The sequence below is a fragment of the Urocampus carinirostris genome, chromosome 17, assembly GCF_059441175.1.
Source record: "Urocampus carinirostris isolate Australia breed hairy pipefish chromosome 17, RoL_Ucar_1.0, whole genome shotgun sequence".
Lineage (NCBI taxonomy): Eukaryota > Metazoa > Chordata > Actinopteri > Syngnathiformes > Syngnathidae > Urocampus > Urocampus carinirostris.
The window spans coordinates 26,191,223-26,219,066 of NC_142365.1; the positions used below are offsets into that span (position 1 = coordinate 26,191,223).

Here is a 27,844-nt window from a genome sequence, read left to right on the forward strand (position 1 = left end):
CTTCCATATTTGGATCACAATCTAATTGCGAGAGCAACTTGGTTCCCGCGTCCAGCGAGTACCGGATCGTGGGCGCAGCCCTTCCTCTTTTTTCAATAAAACTTGCGGTAAACGTTACGCAATTGGGTCCTGATTCGGCTCTGGTTGTGACAGTTTATCATATTCAAAAAACAAATTTATATGTAATGCTCTTTATTTCTTGTTTTTATAAGTCCAATATGATATGATCTTTGGATAAAATGGTGGAAAATAAGTATCTTTACATATTCTTAGGTGTTATATTTGAATGTATTTTTGTTTATTCTTGATTTAACTGACAATCACTTGGATTTTTTTTAAATTTTGTATTACAGAATATAATGTTGTTTTGTGCACTATTTTTTTCTATCCATCCAAAACTTCTATATTTGAATAAAGAAGAGGAACTTAAGAATGTCTTTTAGAAATCCCATCCATCAATTCGTCGCAAAAGAAGTAAAAAAATCATAAATAAAATAACAAAAATAATCGACCGATTCATCAATTATGAAAATAATTGTTTGTTGCACCCCGAGGTTATGTCATGATTGCCGATTCAGAGCACCTGGGACTGCTTATTGGCGCCAACTGCCCTGAGAGCTGATTCGCTGTCCAACTGCTTTTAAACTCCCGGCTTTCAAGAGATCCCTGTCAGATCGTAATGCGAACCGTTGCTCCCAGCTCGGCAAGCCCTCACTTTCAGACACTCCGTTCCTGTTTTGTTTTCTCTGCCACTACCTGCCTCCCATTGCCGACCTAGTTTCCGAACTTGACACCGCCCTTTCTCTCCAGTCCCGGCTAACGACTTGTAAATCCTGCCTGTCTTCCACCCTCCTCACCAGACACGGAAGTGCCACTTCCGCATCTCCTGCTCCACTTGACCGTCAACCATCAGATCGTGGAAGCAAGCCCTGCTCTCCCTTTATATAAATAAAAACTAAGAAAACGAGCGCTATTGGGTCCTGTGTCCGTTTCAGGTCTGTGACAGGTTACCTGCATATGCCAGAATCCTTGACATGCAGAGTCCAAGGCTTCTACTATTGCCTACAAGGAATTGGTTATTGTCCAACCTGAAAGCACTGTGTAAGAAGAACACAATTCAAGTCTTAGTTTCTGCCAATCTGGAGATAGACTTTCTTCCTTTCTCAGCCAGATGGGGCTCCCTTAACACCAACTTACATTCTCACGTTAACAAAGCCTCCCCTTTGTCACATATAAAGTTGCAAAAGAAAAGCCAAGGCAGTAGAAACTTAGTGCACATATTTTATCTGCAGTTCATGTCTTGCAGGGTTAAAGATCAGATGTCCTGTGATACGGTACGGCTTCTTTATCTTCTTGAGTACCTGAGATAAGACTGTGAATCCTGAGGCGATGCGAACTTTGGATCCACATCGCTTGACCGTCTCGTTTTTCTTTTCAGCAGTCGCAAATCTGCAGGTTGCCTCTCTTTGCTTCTAAAAATACGATGATTGATTTTGCCCCAATCGCCGTTCCTCTCAAAAGGAGATTGCAGACTGCTGCCGTGCTGCAGTGGGTCTTTTCCTTCCTTGCCTTAGGTAAGTGTGTTTAATCACATGTATGCATGCGAGGATTTGAGACAAACATTTCATAATACGAGTCAGTCGCGACATTTTAGCTCATGGAGTGTGTTTGGCAACATGCTGCCTTCAGTTTCTTCTATTTCCGCTGAGTCAGTTCTTCTCCATTTAAGGTTTGTACAGGTGCTTGAAATCCTTGAATTTGAACGTTGTGTTTTCAAGGTCAGGAACATGCTTAAATTTTGGGTGAAGTGCTTGAAAATGCGTGAAATTGTTGCCATTGACATGTTTTTTTCAGTCTGACTCAAGAGGCCACACAATAAATGAAGAAAATATTTTTATAAATCAGTGAAAATGACGTAGACACGCCTGCTTTTAGTCATTGTGGTGTGGTCATGTGAAGCGCCTCCTCTCCCTACTGGTCGCACCCAAGGGGACAGCTCTGTTGTAATATTTTTGCAGTAGTATTTTTAGTTATAGTATTTCTCTCATAATTATATATCTGTTTTAGTATTTTTTTTATTAAAGTATTACTGTAGTGGTATTTTTATTGTATTTCTATAGTAGTATTTCTGAAGTATTTCCATAGTAGTAATTTTGTACTATTTATGTAGTATTTGGTAATTTTGTTCTATTTATTTTGTAAAATGTCTGTCGCAGTATTTTTGTATTATAATATTACTGCTGTAGTATCTTTGTAGTAATACTGTAGTTGTATTTTTGTAGTTCTTTTGTCTTAATTTTTCATTAGTTGTGTTTTTGCAATATTTCTGTAGTAGTATATTTGTATTACAATATAACTGTTATGTTTTTTTTATTATTATTACTGTAATTGTATTTTTTTAGTATTACTCTGGAAGTTTTTTTGTGGTATTTCTTTCATGATATTTCCGGAGTAGACTTTTTGTATCATGATATTAATATCTTAGTATTTTTGTAGTTGTATTTATTCATTTATTTATTTATTACTGTAGTTGTATTTTGGAGTACTTCTGTCATGATATTTCTATAGTCCTTTTTTTGTATTACACTATGCCTGCATTAGTATCTTTGTAGTATTACTTTGGTTGTATTTTTGTAGTACTTCCATCCTAATTTTTCATTATTTTTATGATATTTGTGTAGTAGTATTTTTGTACTATTTTTGTCATAATATTTCTATCGTTGTATTTTTGTAGTATTACTGTAGTTGTATTTTTGCAGTACTTCTGTCATAATATTTCTGTAGATGTATTTTTGTAGTACTTACGTTTTAATTTGTCAGTAGTTTTATTTTTGTAATATTTCTGTCGTAGTATTTTTGCAGTATTTCTGTAGTAGAACGTTTGCATGATAGTATTACCATATTGGTAGTTTTGTAGTATCTCTGTAAAGCAGGGGTCTCCCTAAGGACAGCTGAGGTGTGTGCGTACTTGTTTTAAAATTAGCTTACCAGTGCTGGATCATTGTGATTTTCTACTTAAATGATTTTTTAGTGGTTGACTGAATCTATCGTACCCTATTTCCAATAATTAACCTATGAATGACAAAGTGATAACATTAGTTGCTATTGTAGAACTGAATCTCAAACTGGGAGCCCTTTGCGGTAATCAGTACCAAAAAGTAGCTCTAGGCTCTAAAAAGGTGGGAGACCCCTGCTCCAGATGTATTTTTGAAGCATATTTTTCTAGTATGTACCCACTTATTGCTTACTTTCAGTGATTTGATCCTTTATTTTTCTAAAAGGTTTTTTTACTTTGGACATCTTTCTCTCTGTGTTTAGCACCGACATGCATTTTTGTGTTCTTCTTCCTGCTGTTCACTCGTTACTGGTTGATCAGCGTTCTCTATTCCGTTTGGTGGTTTTTGGACTACGACACCCCCAGACTGGGAGGCCGCAAGGTGCCTTACCTATGCCAACTCAAAATGTGGGACTTCATGCGGGATTACTTCCCCATTAAGGTGAGACGCAGCCGGCTAACAAGACTCTGTCGTACTGTTGCTGTCACTTAAGTAGGGGTGGGTGGGAAAACTCCAGCATATATATATATATATATATATATATATATATATATATATATATATATATTTCATTCTGAAAAGAAATACAACTACAGTAATACTACAATACAAAATTATTACTACAGAAAATATTACAAAAGAAGAAGACAAATGCAATTATATTATAAAACGACTGATACTGTACATAAGTAAATAGGTTGACATCTTTATCAGAACTTTGTGTAATTCATTCAAATTTCCCTTTCATATCTAAATGGGCCAGCTCTGGGTATAAAATTCTGTATCGAAAAAGGGGCCCACTCTGTCCCTGGCAGCCAATGACCTTCTGGACTGTGTTGATTACTCCCTTTATGTTCTTGTCTGCTGCCATGCCCCCAGCATACCACATGGTGCCGCCGTATGCCAGAATGCTTCTAACTGCGGCCTTGTTGAAGGAAACCAGCAGCTTCTCTTCCAGGTAGTTCCTTTTGAGAACTCTCAGGAAATGAAGTTTCTGCTGGGCCTTCCTTTCCAAACACAGTTCTCGTGTTGCATGCGCTCTTATACGAAACACCGCGGTGATGTCTGGAAGTATACTGTATATGAACACCTCCAAAGGGGAAATTATGTTTTTGTCAACATTATTCATAAAATACATACGAGAGCAAAAAGGGAGGTTTGACTCGACTTTTAAAACATACTCACGATCTTTAAACTTTTTACCCCTACATATTTGTCACAGACCAGGAACGGAGACAGGACCCAGTAGCGTTCGTTTACTCGGTTTTATTGATAAGAGGGAGAGAAGGGCTTACTTCCACGATCCGAGGATAGACGGACCAAGGGGAGTAGGAGATGCGGAAGTGGCACTTCCGTGTCTAGCAAGAAGGATCGGAGACAGGCGGCAATTACAAGTCCCTGGCCGGGACTGGAGAGCAGAGGCGGTGTCAAGTTCGGAAACAAGGTCGGCAACAGGAGGCAGGCTGGTAACAGGGCAAAACAGGTCAGGTATCAGGCAGGCATAACGGGGCGAGGTCAGGTCCGGAAACAGGTTGGCAACGAAGATCAGGCAGAGACAAGCAGCGCAGGAACATAGTCGGACGAAAAGGCTTACTGAGCTGGTGGCAACAGTTCGCATAACGATCCGACGGCTTCCTTTTGGAAGCCGGGGGTTTAAAAAGAGTGCATCAGCCAATCAGCTGTCCATGCTGTTGACGCCAATTAAGCAGTCACAGGTGCTCTGAATCGGTAATCATGACAATATTTATACATCTCAACTGAACAGCAGTGGAAGTTATGTATCAAAAACGCTCCATTTCTTGTACAAAATCATTGGCAATATAGTCAGGTCGCTAGAGTTTCCCTTAATCCTTGAGTACCCATGACAAGCAAATGCAATTTGGTCCATTACCGAGGCAACTACCAATGGTAACAGCACTGACTCTGTCATATATCGGGCTCACATTTTACGTGATGCAGCCCTAATTTACGTTTGGCGAGATTGTAAATATTTGCTGTCATGACTTCACTGACTTGTGGAAGTTGAACACTTTATTTAGTAGCTCAAGGAATAACAAATATTGCATCACTAAACAACAGGATTTTAATAGCATGTCGTAAAAGTTGTGGTCACTGCCGTAAACCAGCAATCCTGATCATTCTTAAAGCGACAGCACAATCTATTGGAGTTAACAATAATAACTACATGTGCTTGTCTTCGTATTCTCTATGAGACTGATGTTAGTCGCTATTTTGAATGATCACATGATCAGAAAACCCATGACCTATGCAACTAAGCGGAGGGATGAAAACTGCGCACCCGGGCTTGCGTGAAAACAGCTTCAGGTGTACAAACGCATGGCGCCATTGGCAAATTATAAATCTTGTTGGTGTCTTTACTGCCCGAGTGGGCGGACCACAAAGAGCAAACCAAAGGCCATTTAAATCATTTAGTGACCAAATTAGGATTGAAGCCAGTAATGTGTTGATTACAGCCATGTGCCAGAAACGTGTCTATTTTTAGCATATTTAACACAAAACAAAAAACTGTGAGAAAGCAAGAGTTTGAAATATTAACATAGAAATATCTTTTTTGCTCATAAAATTGAGACAATGTGGCTTAGAGTCTTCAAACGTCATGTGTGAGGTTAAATCGGAAAGGGGAGTATCCTCTTTCAGTGGTATCAATAAAATTCTCTTCCAAGTGATCAAACTTTGACTGTTACAACTGTCCCCGTGTTACAACAATACACAGTCTCCCCTACACAACTGTTAAGCTTAGTATTCCTCGACAGATAAAGGCTTGATAAAAGCATTTTAAAGATGAGATCTGGTTGTCAGGTTGGAACAAAAGGTTATGTTTCCAAAGTGTGAAAAACTCAAGGACCCAGGCAGGCCCTAGGCAAACAATTTTGAGTCACAAGTCCAGTTTTGAGGTTCTTAATAGGAGAATGTTCATTCTAAATGTCAGATAAACCATACAAAATATGTGGTTGATTATAGATGGTCACGTGTGACGGGTGCGGGTCCAAAGTTTCAGCATAGTACTTTTCAAAGAACAGATATTACAAATGCTCAATCATGTAATTGTTTTGGCCCCCATTTTGATACACATTTTTAAAATAGCAACCTAGCTAAATGGCTTGCTAAAGAGGTAGCTTGATAGTTAGCTAGAAAAAAGAAACAAAAAAAAAATACAATAATAAAAAGGAAAAAAGAGATAAGAAAAAAAGAATAAACTACATTTGTACAAACACATTGATACGGAAAAACAAAGGAAATAAAATTTAAATACTTATAATATGGACCAACCACAAGAGAAAATAAGGCGTCTCAGAGGTAACCGGCTGTTGATTGGTGGGGAGCTGGCTCCCTCACTTCCAAGAGCCAGCTCATTGAGACCTTTTATTCGCAAATCGGTTGCCGCGGCGTCATCAATGACAATAGCACTGGTGCTGTCAAATATAAGACTCACATTTTTCAACATGCAGCCCTAATTCGCCTTTTCTTTCGTCGGATTTGTAAATACTATATTTAGTATAGCTCTCCAACTTGTATGATCCCAAAAGACGCGACGTAAACAACCTGGAAGAGAGCGGAAAACTGCTTTATTCAAAGTACTGCACCGCTTTTGACTGTCAGTAACAGTGTCGGCGTTGTGACAAATGGAAAAAAAAATATTGAAAGAATGCCGTTACGTAGAGGCGTTATTCCCAACATTGCTGGTAGCAGACGAAAGCGTCATGGTAGATTGCTTATATTGTCACAGTATTCTAAATAGTCTGTCCTTCTGTGAGTAAATAGGTGCTGTATTGTGTTTGTAAGGTTTATCATCGCTTAAAAAGGGAATTTGCAATCATTAATACGGGGAGAAATTCGATGTGAAAGGAAACATGCATATTACCCTCTTCTGATCCAAAACATTCAAAAGTCTTTCAAACAATTCAGCTATGCTTCCCTTCTTGTAGAGCCTTTATCTCCCTCTTGTGGTCAAGCATGAGCAATGCAATTTGCATACAGCCAAACCACTTGCAGCCAACAAGCTCGTCAGAAAATACACAATTCATGCCTGACGACACTTAGGCCCAATCCCATTTCTCTCACTCGGCCCTGAGGACCCTCCAGTGAGGTCCCTCGAAGAGGAGTGCCCTCCGCGAGTGAAGTGCAAAGCGGAAAAGGTTTGGACAAGACTTGCAAGGTTCCACCCCTGTCCAGGAGATGGCGGTAATATTAATTGGCTGTAGACCTCAGTGACGTATTGGTCTACGTCACATGTAAACAACTCGAGTCTCAACCTGTAGTGTCTCAGTTGGAGAGTTCGTGCAACGTTAAAAATGCCCGCTACTGCTGTGTTATTACCGATTGCCTGAAAGCTAATCATCTTTTCCGTGTCTCCAATCAACGGAGGAGAAATGTGCTATACTGAAGACAGCTTCGGCGCTATGTAGTGCTGATTCATCTTTACAAGGTACGTACACTCATTAAAAAAAATGACCCGTTTGGTCAAATACAGTAAGAGTTAACATACAATGCACGTTCACATAATACCCTATGTTTGTGTAGACATAAATGGCAATCTACTTATTAGTATCTTAATGCCATTTTATGACATATAGTAGGGGTCTTGAATCTGTGACATGACGAAACGTAAACAAACACAAGAACAGTCCACCTGACCCTTTAGCTGACATAATATCGTCACCAAACTTCCCTGTACGACCCAAAAACCTTAGTTCATAAGGAATTTAATTCAAAAGAGTTGTCATTGAATATAAAAAGGTCATTTCAACATTTTTTCATGATGCTTACATCACAGTTAAAGCGGTCTTTTTCTTTTCTATGCCCACATTTATGTCTAAATTGTTTGTTATCTATTGTGTTCCAGAGTGGCTGTCCCATAAGCGTGGACAGGTTGGACAGGAATGTTCCCATCCTGTGCTTATGGTTAGATGTGGAGTCAGAACTCATTCAGGACTTAAGGTTGAGCAAGGTTATGTGGGCCCTGCAGGAGCTGCTAAAGAGGGAACAGGGCCATGGCTGGAGGTCCTGATCTACGTGTACTGGCTGGTCCACGCTCTGTCCTACCGTGTGGTGTCACGGGTCTTCAGGGTTCCCTGGTCCACCGTACAAATAATTGTCCACAGTTAATATGGAATAAATTGCCCAAAAGCCATATTTTAGGCTCTGGAAGTCAGACCCGCATTTGCATTATGTGCTTTTCTGCATTACTATTCAATAAACATCTTCATTTTGAGTAACACCTTGGTGGTTTATTTCATAATGATGTGAGATACTGTGTGTGAACTATGTGACTGTTGGACAGAAAACAACTACAAATCACTCCAGCTTAAATAACAGTTTACTTACAGAAAAACAAACTCACATTGGGCCAAAATACATAATAGTAAATAAATAATGTGTCACAAATTTTAACAAAAATATACCAATATTTCCATAAAGCTGGAAACACAAACTGGAACTTCATTGAGTTCTTAATATTTTTTTTTTTCCTTTTATAAAACAAAGGGAAACATTGCAGAGATGTCACTGTTCTGGAAATTTGTCCACGAGCTTCCCAAAAAGGACGGGAACCGCTCAGTTTTGGCCACAGTTTCTTCGAGCCTTTTCCTCGCTCCGGCAGACTCCGCTTTCAAAAAGTCAAGGAGTGTATCGTGCTTCCTTTTTTTTCTGGGTGATTTGGGGTTTGGCGCCCGATTAGAAGGTGCCAACGACGTGCCCGGTGGTGTGGATGGCGTGGTAGCTGTGATGGTGACCAGCTCTTCCACGGGACGTTCTACAGTGGCCTTTAGGTTGGGTGGAAAAAACAAGAATTACTTAATGCTGATGTATTGTACAAAACAACTGTGTATAGGATGCTCAACAAGTTGATATGAGACAGGAAATTATAGAATGTGTTCTGGATAATTATTTGATAGTGAATAGATACAAAAAAGTGACATGTTATTCTTATGGCTGTAAGAGCCTTCTATTGGCCAGCATCACATATGCTTTAGAATTGTCTCCACATTTGGACAACATTTTGAGAAGGTAATTAGTTTACTTAATATGTGTTTACAGAGAAGGCAGTGAACTATGTGATAGTAATTTGTTTCAACTGTATTTCCACGTGAAATTCGGAGACATTACTCATAATGCATGATGAAAACTAATGCATTCTGATCTCACATGAAAGAATCATATTGTAAATAAAACACGACACCCGAAATTGTGTGCAGTAAACAAGGGCTTATGTCCAGAACGGTATTCTGACTATGCTCCATGTAGATGTAAAAGGACGACTCGTTTAAGATAAAAACAGGGATGGGCTGAACCGTGATTTTCTGCACAGTTATCCTACTTTACAGTTTGTAGCGTGAAGGTTTTTTTTTTGCCAGCTCCCTTGGTAGATTAGTGCACTTCGTAAAGTAGCGATTTTGCAATGTTCGTGTTTTAACGCGAAAATACGATTTTCTATTGCATTTACGTCTAACTAAGATATCTCAATACAATTTATTGCAAATACATGCGTGGTTGTGGAAAACTACTTACATTTGTGTGGTTCCTTTTCGGGCATCTTTGTTGATATTGAGAATTCGCAAAGCCTTCTGGGTAGTCACTTCGCTGCCAAGTGAGGTCGAGAGCCCCCTCGGTCTTGAAGTGGCTACGACATGGTTTGAGGGCACTTCTGCCTCGGTCTTGAGAGTATCGGGACACACCCCATTTTCACGTGAACGCGCAAACCGAGTGACTAGGGCACATAGCGAGTGAAAGTGCGAAGAATGGGACTCAGCCTTAGATTTGTGAGACGTTTTGTAAGAGGATATAGTTATGGTTTTTATTATTAGTCCAGACACTCCTTTTCAAAAACAATTCAGATTTTTTTTTCTCATAGGAATATTAGAACATTATACTGTAATCCCTCGCTATGATGTGGTTTATTTTTTACAGTTTTGCCACTTAACTGTTTTGCATCATGCATTGTGTTCTGCATTCTGATTGGATAAACAGTCTGCCCACCAACAGTTTGACAGCACAGTATTCATTTGAAACAATTTAAATTAAAAAACAATGTCCATCGATCCTGTCACAGCGTGTCGGACAGACCCAAAAGAAAGACACTAGGGGGACGTTTATTTAAACAGCAACAACAAAAGACTTGACCGGTGAGAAGGGGGTGTAGGGCCGGAAAAGCAGAGGAGGTGATCTTGGGGTAGCAAGAATCTTGAAAAGGAGACTTGGGAATATCTTTAAGAAGACAGTTGTAGTGGCTGGTCTTGGAATGAGGAGGAAAAACTTGAGAGGGGGCATAAGATCTTGATGAACAAAATTGAGAGTACCTTTAAGAAGACGGTTAGAGTGGCAGGTCATGGAGTGGAGAAACTGGAACAAGAGAAACAAGGAAGTAATGGAAGGTAAAGCTTGTTGTTTTGGTCAGATAAGGTCTTCAGGAATTGAAATGGGTCATTTAAATGAGGTTGGGAGCTCGGGTATTTTCTAGTAGTTGTGGCTGTTTGTCTGATTGGGGGAGGCAAGGGACAGGGGACTGGAAAATGGGGCAAAGCTGCCATCTTTTGGAAAAAAGAAAGGCTGCAGGCACCAAACCCTTACACATCCATCCATTTCTGCACAGCTTATCCTCACTAGGGTTTGTGGGGGATGCTAGAGCCCATCCCAGCCATCTTCGAGCAGTGGGCAGGGGACACCCCGAACTGGTTGCCAGGCAGTTGCAGGGCACTCAGAGACACACACCCAATCACATGTTCCTTCCTAACTAGGGACAATTTGGAGTCACCAATTGACCTTACATGCATGGAATGTGGAAGGAAATTAGAGTGCCTGGAGGAAAGAACCCGCAGGGATGTGGAGAACATGCAAACTCCACACAGGGAGGCTGGTAGGTGGAATTGAACCCTGGACCTCCGCTCTGTGGGATCGTGCGCTAACCACACAGTCGCTGTGCTGCTAACTGTATAAAATAAAGGTTTCTACAGATTTTGCTTGTTTCAGGTTCTTTTTGGAACGCAGTCCCCATAACAAACAAACTAATACTCTTTATCAAAGTAACAGAGGCTAAAAAAATCCAAAATTGAATTTTTCTTTTTCTGTTGGTAGATAGTTTGATTCTGCTTCAAAACATGTTTTCCTATTACTCCAACCCGTAAAATAAGGGGAAAAAAAATACTCAAAGGGACAGTATTTATTATTTGACCATACATTTTATATATATACATATATATATATATACTCACACACACATATATATACATATACGTACATATACAGTGGAACCTCGGTTCTCGACCATAATCCGTTCCAGAACCCTGTTCGAGAACCAATTTGTTCAATCACCAAAATCATTTTTCCCATTAAAGATAATGTAAATTGTTTTAATCCGTTCCAACACCCTGAATGTTTACCATGAATGTTTAATGTAAACATGAAGCTAACCCAGGCTAATCGTACGTTCGCGTTATCGTAATCTTCCGTACGAAAGATTACGCTAACATGAAGGTGTAAAAATAGAAGAATCGGTTCGTTTACAAGTCATTTAGCAACACAAGTGGCTAGCGCTTCATCGGAAAGGGGGCTCCGTTCCAACACCCTGAATTTTGGGCTCAGTTCCAACACCCTGAATGTTTACCTCGAATCATAAAGCTAACCCAGGCTAATCGTACGTTCGCATTATCGTAATCTTCCGTACGAAAGATTACGCTAACAGGAACGTTTAAAAAAAAAAAAGATAAAGAAAAGAATTATGAATAGGATTTCTTACCTTTGTGGTGGTCAGCAGAAGGCGTTCCCCCTAGCAAGATCGGAAACTCGCACACCTTTTTCATATTTAGCTATTATGTCTTTCTTAAAAGCAATAGTTGTACAAACAACTTTTCATTTTTCACCTGTCCTGCTTGCACAGACCTTCTTCAGAGGCATAGTTAGGGGCTAAAACACTCCGTTCACCGATATTAAAAGCGAAAGCAAAAAGAGGCAAGTAGGCACGTGATAACGGTTGGTCACGAGGGGTGGGGGCAATCTACACGATCTACACCCGTACGCCGCTCAGCATCACACTCTAGCGTACGCACCCACGCATTACCGGCGTTCGAACTCCAAATTTTTGACCGAACAGCAAAGCAAGAATTTCTCGAAATTTTGGGTCGAACACCGATTTGTTTGAACTGAGAGGTGTTCGAAAACCGAGGTTCCACTGTACAAATATTGTCAAGAACAGGATCAGGACCAAAATGCAAGACATTTCTCACACAGGCCTTTTATCTTACGGGAAATGGGGAGTCATGCGCGTTAGGCAGCGGTCCGACATGGAAAGACAGGAAGCCAGAGACCGACGAGATTGTTTCCAATTGCCCGAGCAGATATCGGACGGATGGGGTCGATACAGGACAGGACGGGGCAGACAAGATTGAGAATGAAACAGGATATTGAAATTAAACATGACAAACTAGACGGGAACGAAAACTGAATAGAATAATAAACAGGACAAATATAGACCGGAACGAAACTGGAAACCGATATTAAACAAGACAAAATAAACGGGAACAATACCGGGCAGGAAATACCAACAGAAAAACAGGACCGAGTCACAACCCACGTCTTGTGGGGCAGTGGTTCGTTGACGGGCTGACAAAGGAAAAGTGAGAGCGCTGAGTTTAAATAGACAGAACGCCAATCCGTCAACGAGCTGCAGCTGGCGCGAGAGGGGCGGGGCCAATTGGGTGCCATGGCAACATATGTATATACATATATACATACATACATAAATATATATATATATATATATATATGTGTGTAAAACTTTGCTCTGTTTATTGTAATTATTAACTAACACAGTTATCATGACATTTCCAAACAAAATATCGGTGTCGGATCGGTATCGATTGATACTACCCTTTTATTTACTTTGATTGGATCGATACTCGAATTCAAAGTAACACCCACCCCTACCTAAAATAGCATAGCAGTAGGATTTTCGTAAATAAAAATAATGTTTCAGCTTTTTTAGCCCCTACATTTTATCATCCATGCGTCATTTCCAGTGTCATCTGACTATGTGGAAAAGAGAAGAAGTCTTCTTTTTAAATTTGTTTAACCAGCGTTTCTAATGATACCATGAACAGGTTTAACCAACCTAGCAGATGTGTGAGCTCTTAGAACTCTTTTACAAGGACAAAAATGGAGAGATTGTTCACAGGGTATCTTGCTGCACAGTGGTCATGAGGAAAGATGCCTATTACCCTGTGACATCTTGTTTTTAAGTTACTTGAATAATCAATCAATAAAACGCTTACATCCGTGATACTCTATGACATAAAGTTTGTCTTATATCATGTGTGTGTTTAAAAGAAAATGCTCATTTGGGAAAAAAAGGCTTTTGAGCACAGTTTAATCAAGTCAAGTCACATTTATTTGTATAGCATCGGCTCCTTAATCACAAAATGTCTCAAAGGACTAGACAGACTGCACCATCCCCTAAACTGAAACTGACATGCGGGCAAGGAAAAGCTCAAAACCTCAACATGAGGAAAATAAGAAACTTTGAAAAGCGGGTACACAAGAGGTAATCCCCATTCCAGGATAAACAGGCTGAAATAGATGTTGCATTGGGTAACAATACACTAAAAATAATGAATAATAATTAAAAAAAAACATGGGTAATGTGTAAACTTGTCCTAAAAGTCCATGACAGCAACGACACAGCTTCCCATATTAGCTTGCTGGTCGAGCAGGGGTTGACATGCTTCAGGTCCAGGTTCCGGTTCGCTGACTCATCTCAATACGTCCTTCTCCCTCATTTCACCACCAACCGGGCAGCCGGAAAGAACTGGAAAAGAAAAGTATGAGGTTGGCATCACTCATAAGCCATAGAATAGAAGTGTGTCTTAAGTCTGGATTTAAAAACTTCCACTGAGGTTGCAGATCTTTTCTCGGGAGGTAGATAGATAGATAGTTATTCATCCCCGCTGGGAAATTCACATTTCCAGCAGCATCCCTGCGCTGAGAACAATACAATAATAAAGCAAAAAGAATACAATCCACAAATACCCAATGTGACGTGCTAATACCCACTGTAGCGTGTTATATAGAGTATCTAGATAGTGCTACACAGAGTACATATTGCAATAAAATTCGGTAATATGCAATGTAAGGGGTGTGGTTTAATGTGGGCCTTTACTCCGCCGGTTGGAGTTAAAGAGCCTCATGGCATGAGGAAGAAAAGATCTCTTCAGTCTGTCCGTAGTACAAGACAGTGACAGCAGTCTGTCGCTGAAGCTGCTCTTCTGTCTGGATATAAATCTGTGTAGTGGATGTGATGAATTGTCCATGATTGACCGCAGCATTTTCAGTGCCCGTCTCTCAGCTACTGTTGTCAGGCTGTCCAGCTCTGTGCCCACAACAGAGCTCGCTTTCCTCGCCAGTTTATTGAGACGAGCGGAATCCTTCTTCATGGCGCTGCCTCCCCAACACGTTGCCGCATAGAAGAGGGCGCTTGCCACAACTGTCTCATAGAATATTTTCAGGAGCTTTTTGCAGATGTTGAAGGTGGCCAGCCTTCTGAGGAAGTAAAGTCGGCTTTGACCTTTCCTACATAGAGCTTCTGTGTTGGCAGTCCAGTCCAGGTTGTTGTCCAGCTGCACACCCAGGTATTTGTAGGTCTGGACAAATTCTATACATTCTCCTTTGATGGTTACAGGAACCGGGTGAGTTCTAGTTCTCCTGAAGTCCACCACCATTTCCCTGGTCTTGGTGGTGTTCAGGTGCAGGTAGGGCATTCAACAGCATTGGGGCCCCGATGGAGAACACTCTCAAGCCTGGAGACTTCTTCTTGGCTCTTGGAGTCACAAGAAGACCAGCTTTTTCTGAGCCAGCCAGGAACAAAGTGGAAAATCAAATCAGAGCGATAAGAGGGTTCACGTTTGTACAAGCATTTGTATGTTAGTAGGGGAAACTTAATGTCACATCTTAAGCAGACCGGGAGGCAGTGCAGGTTAGCCTATAGGACAAGCTGACCACATTTCCTGCCACGTTCCAAAAAAAAAACGGTTTCCTGCCACATTCCAAAAACATGCATGTCAGGTTAATTGGCCGGTCCAAATTGTCCCTAGGTATGAATGAGCGAGCGAATTGTCTGTCCCTGAGTGCCTTGCGACTGGCTGGCAACCGGTCCAGGGTGTTCCCTGCCTACTGCCAAAAGATAGCTGGGATGGGCTCCAGCACCACTGCGAACCTACTGCGGATAAGTCGTGCAGATAATGGATGGATGGATGGATTTGTCGTTCATGTACGTAACGGCCTGTGCAGCTCTTTGAGACTCCTTGTGATTAAGGGCATTACAAATTAACATGATTTGACTTGACTCTATGAAACGGCCTTTGGTAGAGAATGACAGAAGTTGGCTTCCTAACAATCAAGAGCCGTATAACTTTAAATGAGGGAAAAAGTTCATTTTATGTGAAAAAATTAAATGTTATTCTATTGTCGTGATCATTTTATGAATTATCAAGTCATTTTATGCAGAATGTGACATTCTTATTGGTAATATATATATATATATATATATATATATATATATATATATATATATATATATATATAATGAATTAAAGCCACTAAACCAATCGAAACAGCCTTTTGGGAGCGAAAAGAGCTGACCCTTTTTAATAGTTAAGACGATTATCCTAAAAAGTCGCACTTCCATCATTATTGAAATATGTAATCTTGAAATTCTCTCCTAAAAAATTCAATATACAAATATAAAGTGCTGATAGTGACCTTCCCTATCTTCTAAGCTGTGCAGAAACACTCCTCACATGAGATAAACTATCTGCTTGTACATTAGAAACAAAGTTTCTGGTGCAGTGATGTGCACCGGTCGACATTAGGCGGTGCTGTCCTGTCCCTATGCTATCTCTCAAAAAAAGATGTATTTTTACATGATTAAAAAAGTACAAATGTCAATAATGTCTGAGAATTGTCACCCTTGTTCATTTCCAAGTATTTTTTTGTTTATGAGAAAAAATGAAGAAAAAACTACAAATATTCAAAATGGTGGCATATTTGATATGATGCATACCTCGTGCTAAAAAATGTAGCCGAGAGGCCGGACCGGGAGGACATTTTTTTGCGATTTGAATTTGGTGTCTGTGCTTTCAGATTCTAATGAAATACTTCAGCTATAAAATAGATCATATACGTCTATTATATTTTTCTTATATTGTTGCTGTTATTTCTAAAAAAAAGTATCTCCATTTTCAGGGTATTCTTTAAATATAAATATAAATTGTCACGGTTGCCCATGGCACGCAATTGGCCCCGCCCGTTTGGCACCAGCTGCAGCTCGTTGACTGATTGGCTTCCCTCCTATTTAAGCACAGTGCTCTCACTCACCCTTTGTCAATCCGTCAACGAACCACTGCACCCGCAAGATGTGGGTTTTGACTCTGTCCGGTTTCCTGCTTGTGTTTCCTGTCCGGTATTGTTCCCGTCTATTTTGTCCTGCTTGTATCGATCTCCAGTTTCGTTCCCTGCTATTTTTGTTCTGTTTGATATCGATCTCCAGTGTCTGGTATCGTTTTCGTCTATCTCGTCCTGCTGGTTATCGGACTCCAGTCTCCAGTTCCTGTTATCAAACCAGTCTGTGCCGTTCTGTCCGGTATCGACCCCATGTGTCCGATATCTGCTCGTACAATTGGTATCGATCTTGTCGGCCTCTGGCTTCCTGTCGTTCCACGCCAGACTGCTGCCTTATGTCTTCCGCCCAACGATCGCCGAATCACTGGCGTTTGAGTTAACGTCCATGACTGCCCCATTTCCCGTAAAATAAAGCTTGTGTGAGAAATGTCACTCATCTGAGTCCTCCTCCTGTTCCGGTTTTGAGATAAATAGACCATTAAATTTGGTTATGAAAAAACTAAAGTTACAGCAAAGTAATGTTTCTTACCGCTTGTTTAAGCACCCATTTTGATAATATGCATTGAATAACTTAAACAAGGGCAAACTGGTGTATGTGTGGTGCGGGACATTTCAAACTACTAAAGTCAATTTGTCATTTTTTAGGTTATATATTAAAAAAAATCACAAATTTGAAGAAATGGTTTATGTTTTACATTTTATTGCAGTTGGTAAAAACGGCTGATCTGGACGCGAGGAAGAATTATGTCGTGGGCTTCCACCCTCACGGAGTCCTGGTGGCCGGGGCTTTTACCAACTTCTGCACGTACTCCACGGGCTTCCAGCAACTATTTCCAGGCCTCACCAGCTACCTGCTCATGCTACCTCTCTGGTTCCGGGCGCCATTTTTCAGGGACTACATCATGTGTGCAGGTTATACACACTTATTCCATTGAACGCAATTATTGCTTTTAAATAACAACGCATCCCAACAAAACATGGAGTAAAAATTGACACACACGATGCAATTGACCCATGGCTAAGGCCCGCCCATTTTAATTACTCCAGCAAACATTCAACATTCTGTTGAGTGTGCTGAACTATGCATTGGAGGTTTATATTAATGATTCCATTGTTGATAGAAAAGAATAGAATAGAATATACCTTTATTGTCATTGTTACAAAATGGGTTGAACATATTGTAATAACGAAATTGGGCGTGGCACTTCAGTATCACTTTTAACAGTGAGGATAAAAGAAAACAAAGAAGATAAAGGAACAAAGAAGATAAGGTTATAATTTACACAATATAAAGGAACAAAGAAGATAAAGGTTATAATTTTCACAATATTTACACAAGAAATGTGGGCATGTAATAATAATAATAATGTGTGATGTTACATACAATTTGGGGATCGTATTAGTGCAATATCCGTCAACATAGTCAACATTGTGCAAAGTGAGCATAGGCATGAATACAATTTTACATCTGTATGAGGTAGTGTGTTTGCAAGAGTTTCAGTTTTTTGTGCGGTGTGTGTTAAGGGTGGTAATGGCTCTGGGGAAGAAACTGTCTCTGAGTCTGTTTGTTTTTGTTTTGTGTGACCTGTAGCACCTGCCGGAAGGCAGCAGGTCAAAGAGGTGGTGGCCGGGGTGAGAAAAGTCCTTGATGATGTTTTCTGCTCTGCTGAGGTAGCGAGAGCAGGCAATATCCTCCAGACGGGGTAGAGAGCAACCAACGATTCTCTGGGCTGTGTTGATGACCCTCTGAAGTGTTTTCCTGTCTGCTGCCGTGCACCCAGCATGCCACACCATAATGCAGTATGTCAGAATGTTCTCCACTGTGGCTTTGTAAAAGGACACCAGCAGCTGCTGTTTCAGATGATTTTTTCTGAGCACTCTCAGGAAATGGAGTCGCTGCTGGGCCTTCCCTACCACCGCTCTGGTGTTTGCAGATCAGGAGAGGTCATAGATGAAAAGATCGATGAAAAGAAAAAATATACAGGTCACTGTTTGCAGATTGGACCCAAACACAGGAAGCAGAGTTTTAACAGTTTATTTGGGGGCAACAGGAATGAACCAAAAGCGCCCCCGCATATCGCTTGCCACAGAAGTGCCACTTCCGCGTTCGCCGCAACCAACGATCACTGGATTGTGGGTGCCAGCCTTCGCCTCCTTCTCAATAAAACTAAGAAACGAATGCAATTGGGTTCTGTCTCCATTTCTGGTGCCTGACATCCACGTCTAATTTTCAAAGTACAGAAACCAGCACATAACTGACCACAGTAAACAAAGTGACGTGTGCACAACACAGCCAAGGGTAAACGTTAGCCTTACGTTACACATGTTAACGTTATAAATGACTTGATATTTCTCTCCAGCAAAGTGACAATTTGTTGCCTCAAATATTATGTTGACTTACCTTAGAACAGATGTAGACATCCTTATTAACTCTATCCACGATGAGTTGGCGCTGTGTATGACCACATAGCTTTATTCAAAGCAGACACTTGTCTGGATTTAAATGTGGCTTTGGAAAGGGTACAAAATACACCACATCGCCTCGCTTCTGAGGATACCTCGTATCAGATCTGCATGTACCCCATGCACACTGTTTGACCATTCTAAAGTTTAAAATGTAAGTAGAAACACAAAAAAAGAACGGAAACTGACAGACATCAATGCATTTCTATGGACAAGTGAACTCAGAATGACTCAGTGTTTTAGGTTGGATACGCGCTTAGTGATTGGATGATTGCGTTTCAGGGCGGGGCTTAACCAAAGGGCAATTACGCATTAATCAGTCAAATCAAGTCATGTTTATTTGTATAGCCTTTAATCACAAAGAGTCTGGAAGGGCTGCACGGACCTCAGATTATTGCAAAACGCAGACTATTATGACACCATCACCTGACCCAAAACCTACATGAGGGCAAATAATCCACACATACACAGATATTGTCAACATAAATTTTAGGTTATTCATATGCTATAGAATAGAAGTGTGTTTTAAGCTTAGATTTAAACATTTCCACTAAGGTTGTAGATCGTCACCGATAGAGTTGGTCAGAGCTAGCGTAGGCCACAGTTAGGTAAAAGCTGCTAAAAAGGCTACTGAAAATTTGATTGCAATACTTTTTACGTTGGACTACAATATTGTGTTTTAAAACTACATAGATTTTGGGTCGCGTGGGAAAGATTGGGTTCTGCTCTTTCATTCTCATTCTGTTATCTAAGTAATCATCATTTGAAAAGGGCTTGGTATGACATAAATCAACAACCTCTTACAAAAAGAGAAAACAAGATTTTTGTGAAATGATGCATTTTTTACAAAAAACAGTGACTTTCCCACCGATATATTTTGTTTAGTGACATCTCAAATATCTCTATAAAATTGGAGAGATATGATCATACTTTCTTGTCTTAGATGCTAGACATCAGGAGACGAGAGAATAATACACTACAATAATACAGCCGAGAAGCAATAAACGCATGAATTATAATTTCAGCATCTGATTGCAACAGCATCAGTCGAATCTTTGCGATATTACAAAGGTTGAAGAAAGCTATTCTAGTAATATTTTCACATTTAACTGAAACGACAGATTAGGATCAAACATAACACCTAGATTTTTGACCGAGTCACTCTGGGTGATATTAAATTTGTCAAGGTTCAGAGTACAATAAACTGCACCAAAAATCAACATATCGATTTTTTTTGTTTGAGGTCAAGGCGCCAAAAATTACGTGACGGCCATCTTTGTATCTCAGCCAAAGTTGTCAGTTGTCTCCAGTGGCACATACAGTTGACAGCATAGCAATGGAAACTTATATTATACCCACTGATAATATCACCAAGCGGAAGCATATAAATACTAAAAAGAAAGGGGCCAAGTACAGAGCCCTGTGGAATGCCACATGTGAGCTCAAAATGTTCAGAGGTGTCCCGCACCACCATTTGAGAACCACTGTTGTATCGTTATGGCTTGATAAGCTGGCCCTTTGAAGTGAACGACGGAAGCTGAATCCAATCTCGATTGTGATGTGTTGATCGGGAATGTAACGGCTCAATAAACCGGCTCTTTTGTAGTGAACTACGGGAGCCGGTTCTCTTCAAAATGGTTGTGTGTCATTCGCGAAGGTATCGGCTCTATGAACCAGCTTTTTTTAGGTAAATGATGGGAGCAGGATCTCCACCAATAAAAAGTCAGTTCCTTTCAAGATAGTGATTTGTCGTTAATGTACATAAAACAGACTTATTCACACTTCTTTGTTTTGTATTTAGAGCACGTGCGCTGGGGTGTTCCTCGTTGCCGTTATGAGAATAAATAAATAAACCACACCGTCTTTAAAGCTGCAATATTCAAAAACTAGCAAAGCTTGGATTGGTAAACTGACGGTACTTTTATTTCTTTGCATTCGTTGCCTACTTAACGCTGTTCCATTGTTGCAGGTTTAATCCCATCGGATAAGGAGAGTGCCAGCCATCCTCTGCGGCAGAGGGGCGGTGGGAATGCCGTAGTAATCGCTGTCGGTGGCGCCTCTGAAGCCCTTGATGCCCACCCTGGAACGTACAACATACTCCTGGCTAACAAGAAAGGTTTCATTAAAATGGCCATGGAGCATGGGTAAGACTCGAGGGTCCGATTTTCTTAGCTTCTGCGGCTTACTGAAGAGATTGCGTCTCATGCCTTTTGTGGCTAGAGTGTAAACTTGTCTAACAGAGGCTTATTCAAGACGTGGAAATTCCTGGGAAAGTTCGTCATGTGATTTGAGATTGATTAGGAATACACGGAAAAGCTTGCCCTGAAACTTTTTTGATGCAGTAGAAATATTTCATTTTGCAGAAGAAGTATTATATTGCAGAAAAGTTCTTTACTTTATTATTTTTGTACTGTTAAGGTTTTACATTGTACTGTTTATGTCAGGACCAGAACGGAAACAGGACCCAATTGCGTACGTTTACCACGTTTACCAAGTTTTATTGAAAGAAAGAGGAAGGGTTGCGCCCACGATCGGGTGTTCGCTGGACACGGGAAGCAAGTCCCTCTTGCACTCGGATTGTAATCCGAACACATAAGTGGATCTTCTGTAGCGAGCGATGGCGATGTCAGGGACGGAAAAACTGGTCGGTAGCCGGGACTGGGAGAGCAAAGCGTGGTCGGGGTCGGAAACGAGTCATAAGCCAGGACGGGAGAGTAGACTTAGTCTGGATCAAAAATGGTTCGTAAGCCAGGACGGGAGAGCAGACGTGGTCTGAAACAAAACAGGTCATAGCCGGAAATAAATGGGAGCAAAAAAGGGACAGGCGGGAGTCAGGGTCAAAAAAGGCTTGCCTTGTATAAACAGAGGTTCGCAGACGGACCGACAACAGGGAATTGACAGGACTGGGTTCAAATTGGGACAGGGAGCCAATCAGAGCCCGTAGCAATTGGCGCCAAATGAGCGGGCACAGGTGATTCACATCGGTAATCATGACAGTTAACCTATTTACACTTGACTTAATTTCCATAACTTTGTGAAATTGAAGATTTTTAAGTTGTCCCGTTGACTGTTACAGTCTTAAGTCTAATATCAGGTTTATGTGCAGTTTTTACTTTAGATGTTCTTGATTTGATCTAAAACAGTTATCCAAAAGAAGTATTTTATTTGCAGAATAACTATTTTATTGCAGGAAAAGTCCTTTATTTATTTTTGTACTGTTAAAGGTTTTACATGGTACTGTTTATCTTTTTACACTTGACTTCAACGCCATACCTTTGTACACGAGAAGATTTTTCAGTTGACACGTTCACATTTTTAAGTGCATTATCCAGGTGTACAGTTTTTACATGAGATGCTCTTGACTTAGTTCTAAAACAGTTATGCAGAGGAAGTATTTTATTTGCACAAGAAACATTTTATTGAAGTAGTTCTCTACTTTATTTATGTTTGCATTGTTAAAAGGTTTATACAATATACTGTTTACTTATTTACACTTGACTTCTTTTTGATAACTTTATGCAATGAAAGATGTTAAGTACTCATGTTGACTGCTACAGTTTTAAGTGCAATATCAAGGATGTGTATAATTCTTATGTCGATGTAAATACTTTATACTAGAGGTGAACACATTATATACAATGGAGATCAAAACTAGGGAAATACTTTAAACAAAATATTTTTAAATAAAATACCATCTTCACTGTTCCACAGTTAAATTTCATTTCTTTGTGTCCATACTATGCCACTACAACACTTTTTTCACAAAATGACTAAACGTTTTGCACGAAAAAATATTTCTGCGAAAACACACTGATCAAATTAGAGAACAACAATGACTTTGACAACGGAAAACAAATCTGAAGGTTACAAAAGTCAGCAATAGGTAAAAAGTGTACAGGCCTTTGCCGTGAATGACCTTAGCACATCTGTGGCCACAGGATAGCACTAGTCTCTCACATTGCTCTGGTGTGATTTTGGTTCATTCTTCTTCCAGCCTTCTCCACAGTTCGGTGACTAAACTGGGTTTTCCAGAGGTTCTTTATTAGGTTGAGATACGGACTCTAGGCATTACATGTCATTAATGCAATGTTTTTACATTCAATGAAATTCTTTACCCCTTTTGCTGTGAGACATGGAGCATTGTCCTGCATGAAGACTGCAGGCTGGTTGGGTGATTAACACAAGTAAGGAACTATGTGCTTTTGAAGAAGGCACTGAAACACATTTTCATTCACTCAGCCATCTATGTAGCTGTACAAGCGGCCCAACTTCTGCTGCAAAAAAAAGCCCCAAACCATGACACTTCCTCCTCCATATTTCACTGACTTTTTTGACATTTTGGGTTTAGTCTCTCTTCAATGTGTCAAAATGCTTCCCATCAGACCCTTGAACTGCAAGACACAATATTGCGGGACAGATCCTTACCATGTTCTGCACTGAGCAATTCCAGCTGCAGTGTGGAAACAAACCCTAACCCTAACCCCAACCCATTGACATTGTCCACAGTGACGTGTAATCTTTTGCACTTGTCTTCCGTGGACAACCAGCCTTCTTGGGCAACTTGAATGATTTTTTTAATATTGTAAAGATTCGATATTACAGATTTGAAATGATCAACTTGTCTTATTATGGCCGATATCGTAATCCCTTTCATTTTTATCTGGACAACCTGCTGCCGGAGGCATTCAGTCACTTTAGAATGGCCCGCCATCTTGCAAAGTCAGGAAAATTGGCAGTTAGAATACCAGTTAATGAGGGGTTTACAGATGATCAAGGATATTAGCACCATGTGCTAGATTAGTTGCATTAAGTGGGAGGCACCTGAAAGTGTTCTCTAATTTTTAATCAGTTCATTTTTGGCAAAATACAGGGTTGTTTTTTTCAAATGCCTTATCAATGTTGTGAAAAGGTGTTGTAGTAGTCAGTGGTTTAGACACAACAAAATGTTCCTAAACTGTTGAGCAATGAAGATGGCATTTTTGTCAGAATTATTCAATTGCTGACATCCCCAGGGCTCATCTGGTACCCGTCTTCTCATTTGGTGAGAATGAGGTTTTTGATCAAGTGGGGAACTCGAGAGGAACCTGGCTTCGAAGCATACAGGAACGACTGCAAAGCATCATGGGAATCTCCCTTCCTCTCTTCCACGCTCGTGGGGTTTTCCAGTACTCCTTTGGTCTCATGCCCTACAGAAAACCTATCCACACCATCGGTGAGTGCGTTAAGCTAAACTTTGTCTGTTAAGGAATTTTGGATGAGTTACTGAAAAATAGTATTGTTTTAATTATTACCGTATTTTCTATACTAAAAGGCACACCAGATTATAAGGCGCAGTTCAAAATCAGGCTTTTGTGAATGTTTTTTTTTCTCACATATATAGTGCACAAAACTATGAAGCCTATGACATTAATATGACTGTGATAGCTTATGTTGCATAAAAAAAGCTGGAAATAATGGAAAATTAGGCAGCACGGCGGCGCAGTGGTTAGTATGTGTGCGGCACAGTTCTGAGGTCATAAGATTGAACCTCCTGTGTGGAGTTTGCATGTTCTCCCCGTTCTTGCGTGGGTTTCCTCCAGGCACTCCGGCTTCCTCCCACATTCCAAAAACATGCATGTTAGGTTAATTGGCCGGTCCAAATTGTCCCTAGGTGTGAATGAGCGAGTGAGTTTTTTGTCCCTGTGTGCCCTGTGACTAACTGGCAACCAGTTCAGGGTGTCCACTGCCTGAAGGTAGCTGGGATGGGCCCCAGCACCCTGTGACCCTACTAAGGATAAGTGGTGCAGATAATGGATGGATAATGGAAAATTATTTCATGGAACATAAACAATCATTATAAAATAGTTTTTCACCAATAAAATTGATTAATTCATATAACTGCATACATGCCAACATTTTGACATTAAAAAGCAGTAGATTTTGTCTACCAAACTGTATATTTTTCAGTTATATTTAAACTTCCTACAGCGAATCAAGGAATGTATGTGACAATGTTAGTGAAGCGGGAGTACTCACCAATCAGAGGACACTATAATTCATTGTCTGCATTTATAAAGTAGTGGAGTAACAAAGTAACGCACCAATTATTAACATCAGTAGATTTGCAAAAATTTTATTACTAACGCGTTACAATACTTGTTACAGAGAAAGGTAATTGCGTTCCTATGTTTGGCTGTAATCCCAGCGCTCCTGCTGTGACCTCTGGACTGTAGATAGATAGATAGATAGATAGATACTTTGTTCATCCCCGAAGGGAAATTCACATAGGCACCAATGCCAACAACACTTCAGCCAGACCAGCAGTAGGTCACTGGATGGGCTTTGGAATTTGTCCCAGCAAACTTGGCTGACAATAACTTGAACTACAGTCTTATGTGTTTCCCAACTTAACGTTAAGCTCATGGTGTGATTGGTTGGTTTTGGTAGCTGTGGGGGAATGATGCAATGTAGGAAATGGGGTCGAAAGATTCTGTTAAACTAAGGCGCAGCATTAATCGAATAGACTGGTTTAGCTCGCTGCTTTAAAAATGAACAATTTGAAAATTAGCTATATGATAAATCAAGGGAAGGAACTCAAAAGTTGAATTTGAACAACTAAGTCAGTAAAAAGTATTCAAAGTTTTGCTCAAATGGCAAAATGCTGAATTGGATGTTTATAAGATGTCTTCACAATGCATAAGTACTTACTTGATTGTGGCTTGGCTAAAGCTCTCATTATGTTTTTATTTTCACAGGCTATGAATATTAAAGGTCATGGAAAATCGGTTATTATTGTCTGAACATTTTGTAATTTTGAATGAATGTTTGTCAGATTGGGGTTATTATTTTGTTAAAATAGCGATCAAAATTGTGATCACCCATTATGATCATTTTTGGGCTTATAGCCAAGCCCAATGTCAACTTTGTGATATGATTTGACTCATATTAAAGAATTTAAAGATTTCTGAAAAGTATTTGAGTCAGTTGAATGTAGAAGAACAGACAGATAGTTGTGTTATAGAACCTTGTAATATTTATTGCATCTGGCCAGCAAAATATTTATCCTACACTTGAACTCCAACAAAAAAAACAGTAAACAGTTTAATAAAATAACAATCAGCAGTAAACAATATAAGTGAGTTAAATAAAATAAATCTATCGCTCACAGCCTGAGATAGCTGGTCAAGTAGACATGTGCTACTGTACTTCAAGTAGTTTGTTCACAACAAAAGTCAACTGTAAAGTAATATAAAATTACTGTCCAATTCTTCTCCCTATTTGATGTGCTTAATATCATAAGAACTACATTACCCATAATGGCAATTTGTTACTCAGTATGTGCGGTGTGTCCACTAATGTTTACGGTTGTATGTTATGGTTAACTTCCAAGTGACACGAAAGCGAACCTCAGTCCACGCCAACATACTTGTCTCAATTGCTTCAAAGTTACGCACCACTTCTGACAAAATAGTTAGTCAGATTACCCCATTATTAAAAAAATAACGCCGTTACATAGGGGCTTTATTTATAACGGCATTATTTATAATGGCGTTATTTATAACGGCATTATTTATGACAGCGTTACTCATAACAGCGTTATTTGTAACAGCGATATTTCCAACAGCGATATTTCCAACACTGGTTACTACCGTTGTAAAGGGGTATATCTGGTTTTGTACATGAATTAAATGAAAATTAAAGCGTATGGATTTTTGTCATTAGAATAAAATTGTCTTTATTGGCATTTATTTTATCTATTACTATTTATTTATATACTATATATTTATTATTACTATTTAGATATTCTATATAACACGCTACAGTGGGCATTTGCACGTCACATTGGGTATTTGTATATTGTATTCTCTTTGCTTTATTATTGTATTGTTCTCAGCTCAGCTCAGCTCAGGGATGCTGCTGGAAATGTGAATTTCCCTGTGGGGATGAAAAACGTATCCATCTATCTATCTATCTATCTATCTATCTATCTATCTATCTATCTATCTATCTATCTATCTATCTATCTATCTATCTATCTATCTATCTATCTATCTATCTATCTATCTATCTATCTATCTATCTATCTATCTATCTATCTATCTATCTATCTATCTATCTATCTATCTATCTATCTATCTATCTATCTATCTATCTATCTATCTATCTATTTATAACAACGTAGTGAACATTGAATGCAAGATTAGGGTACACATGTAATAAAGACTTTAAAGAGGAAAAAAAGATTGAAGACTGTCAGGATAAAGGGCAAAATACTTACAAAATGTGCTTAGAGACTAGCTTAAGTTATAATTACAGTGCACTGAAAACATGCATAGTAACAATAGTCAAAGAAAGGAAGTGCAATAACACATGTCAGCAACAAGCATTGCACACATTTAAATCAATCAATGTTTTTTTTCCTATCTGGTTTTCTTACTTCTGTCATATAACGTAGAAATATATTTCAAATGAACATTTTAAAGTTCACAATGCATTCAAAAGGGGAATGAGGAATCGATCTTTGTTGGAAAAATAAACTTATTTTGTCTTTCATGTGCAGTGGGAAAGCCAATCCGGGTGAAGAGAATCGAGAAGCCCACAATTGAAGAGTTGGATGCCCTTCATCAACTGTACATGGAGGAACTCAGCAACCTCTTTGAGCAGCACAAGACAAAATATGGCGTGGACAGAGACACACATCTCAACTTTGTTTAAGGAGAACCCGATACATTGTTATTTCGGTCGATGCTGTTATTTGGTGCCATTTGGTTCCCAGTGACATAAAATGGTATATTTTCTGTATAAACGGGCTTATCCCTATTTGTAAAAGCTTTTCTTGTATGCCTAACTGTCCTCTGCCATAGTATACACTGAAATGTACGCAGGATAAATTGATTTTGAAATAAATTTCTCTGATTCTAGTATAAGTACCCTAAAATGCT

General features: G+C 39.7%; 1 protein-coding gene and 1 long non-coding RNA gene across 2 annotated transcripts; both read left to right on the top strand.

Moving 5' to 3' along the window:
- Positions 1-1,290: 1,290 nt before the first annotated feature.
- On the top strand, positions 1,291-27,844 carry mogat2 (monoacylglycerol O-acyltransferase 2). The gene is made up of 7 exons (XM_088321191.1): positions 1,291-1,334; positions 1,439-1,574; positions 3,319-3,497; positions 17,168-17,372; positions 20,893-21,067; positions 23,936-24,135; positions 27,463-27,844. The coding sequence occupies exons 1-7, from the start codon at positions 1,296-1,298 to the stop codon at positions 27,615-27,617; spliced, it is 1,089 nt and encodes a 362-aa protein (XP_088177317.1). The 5' UTR covers positions 1,291-1,295; the 3' UTR covers positions 27,618-27,844.
- LOC148349632 (uncharacterized) lies at positions 7,123-8,293 on the top strand. Its single transcript, XR_015847322.1, has 2 exons — positions 7,123-7,503; positions 7,921-8,293. It is a non-coding gene; the product is annotated as an uncharacterized LOC148349632 (long non-coding RNA).

Excerpts from the sequence above, each read along its gene's own strand:
- mogat2 (XM_088321191.1), top strand. The coding sequence starts at position 1,296 with ATGTCTTGCAGGGTTAAAGATCAGATGTCCTGTGATACG. Across the intron at positions 1,335-1,438 it reads ATCAGATGTCCTGTGATACG|CAGTCGCAAATCTGCAGGTT; the intron begins GTACGGCTTCTT and ends TTTTCTTTTCAG. Across the intron at positions 21,068-23,935 it reads AAAATGGCCATGGAGCATGG|GGCTCATCTGGTACCCGTCT; the intron begins GTAAGACTCGAG and ends TGACATCCCCAG.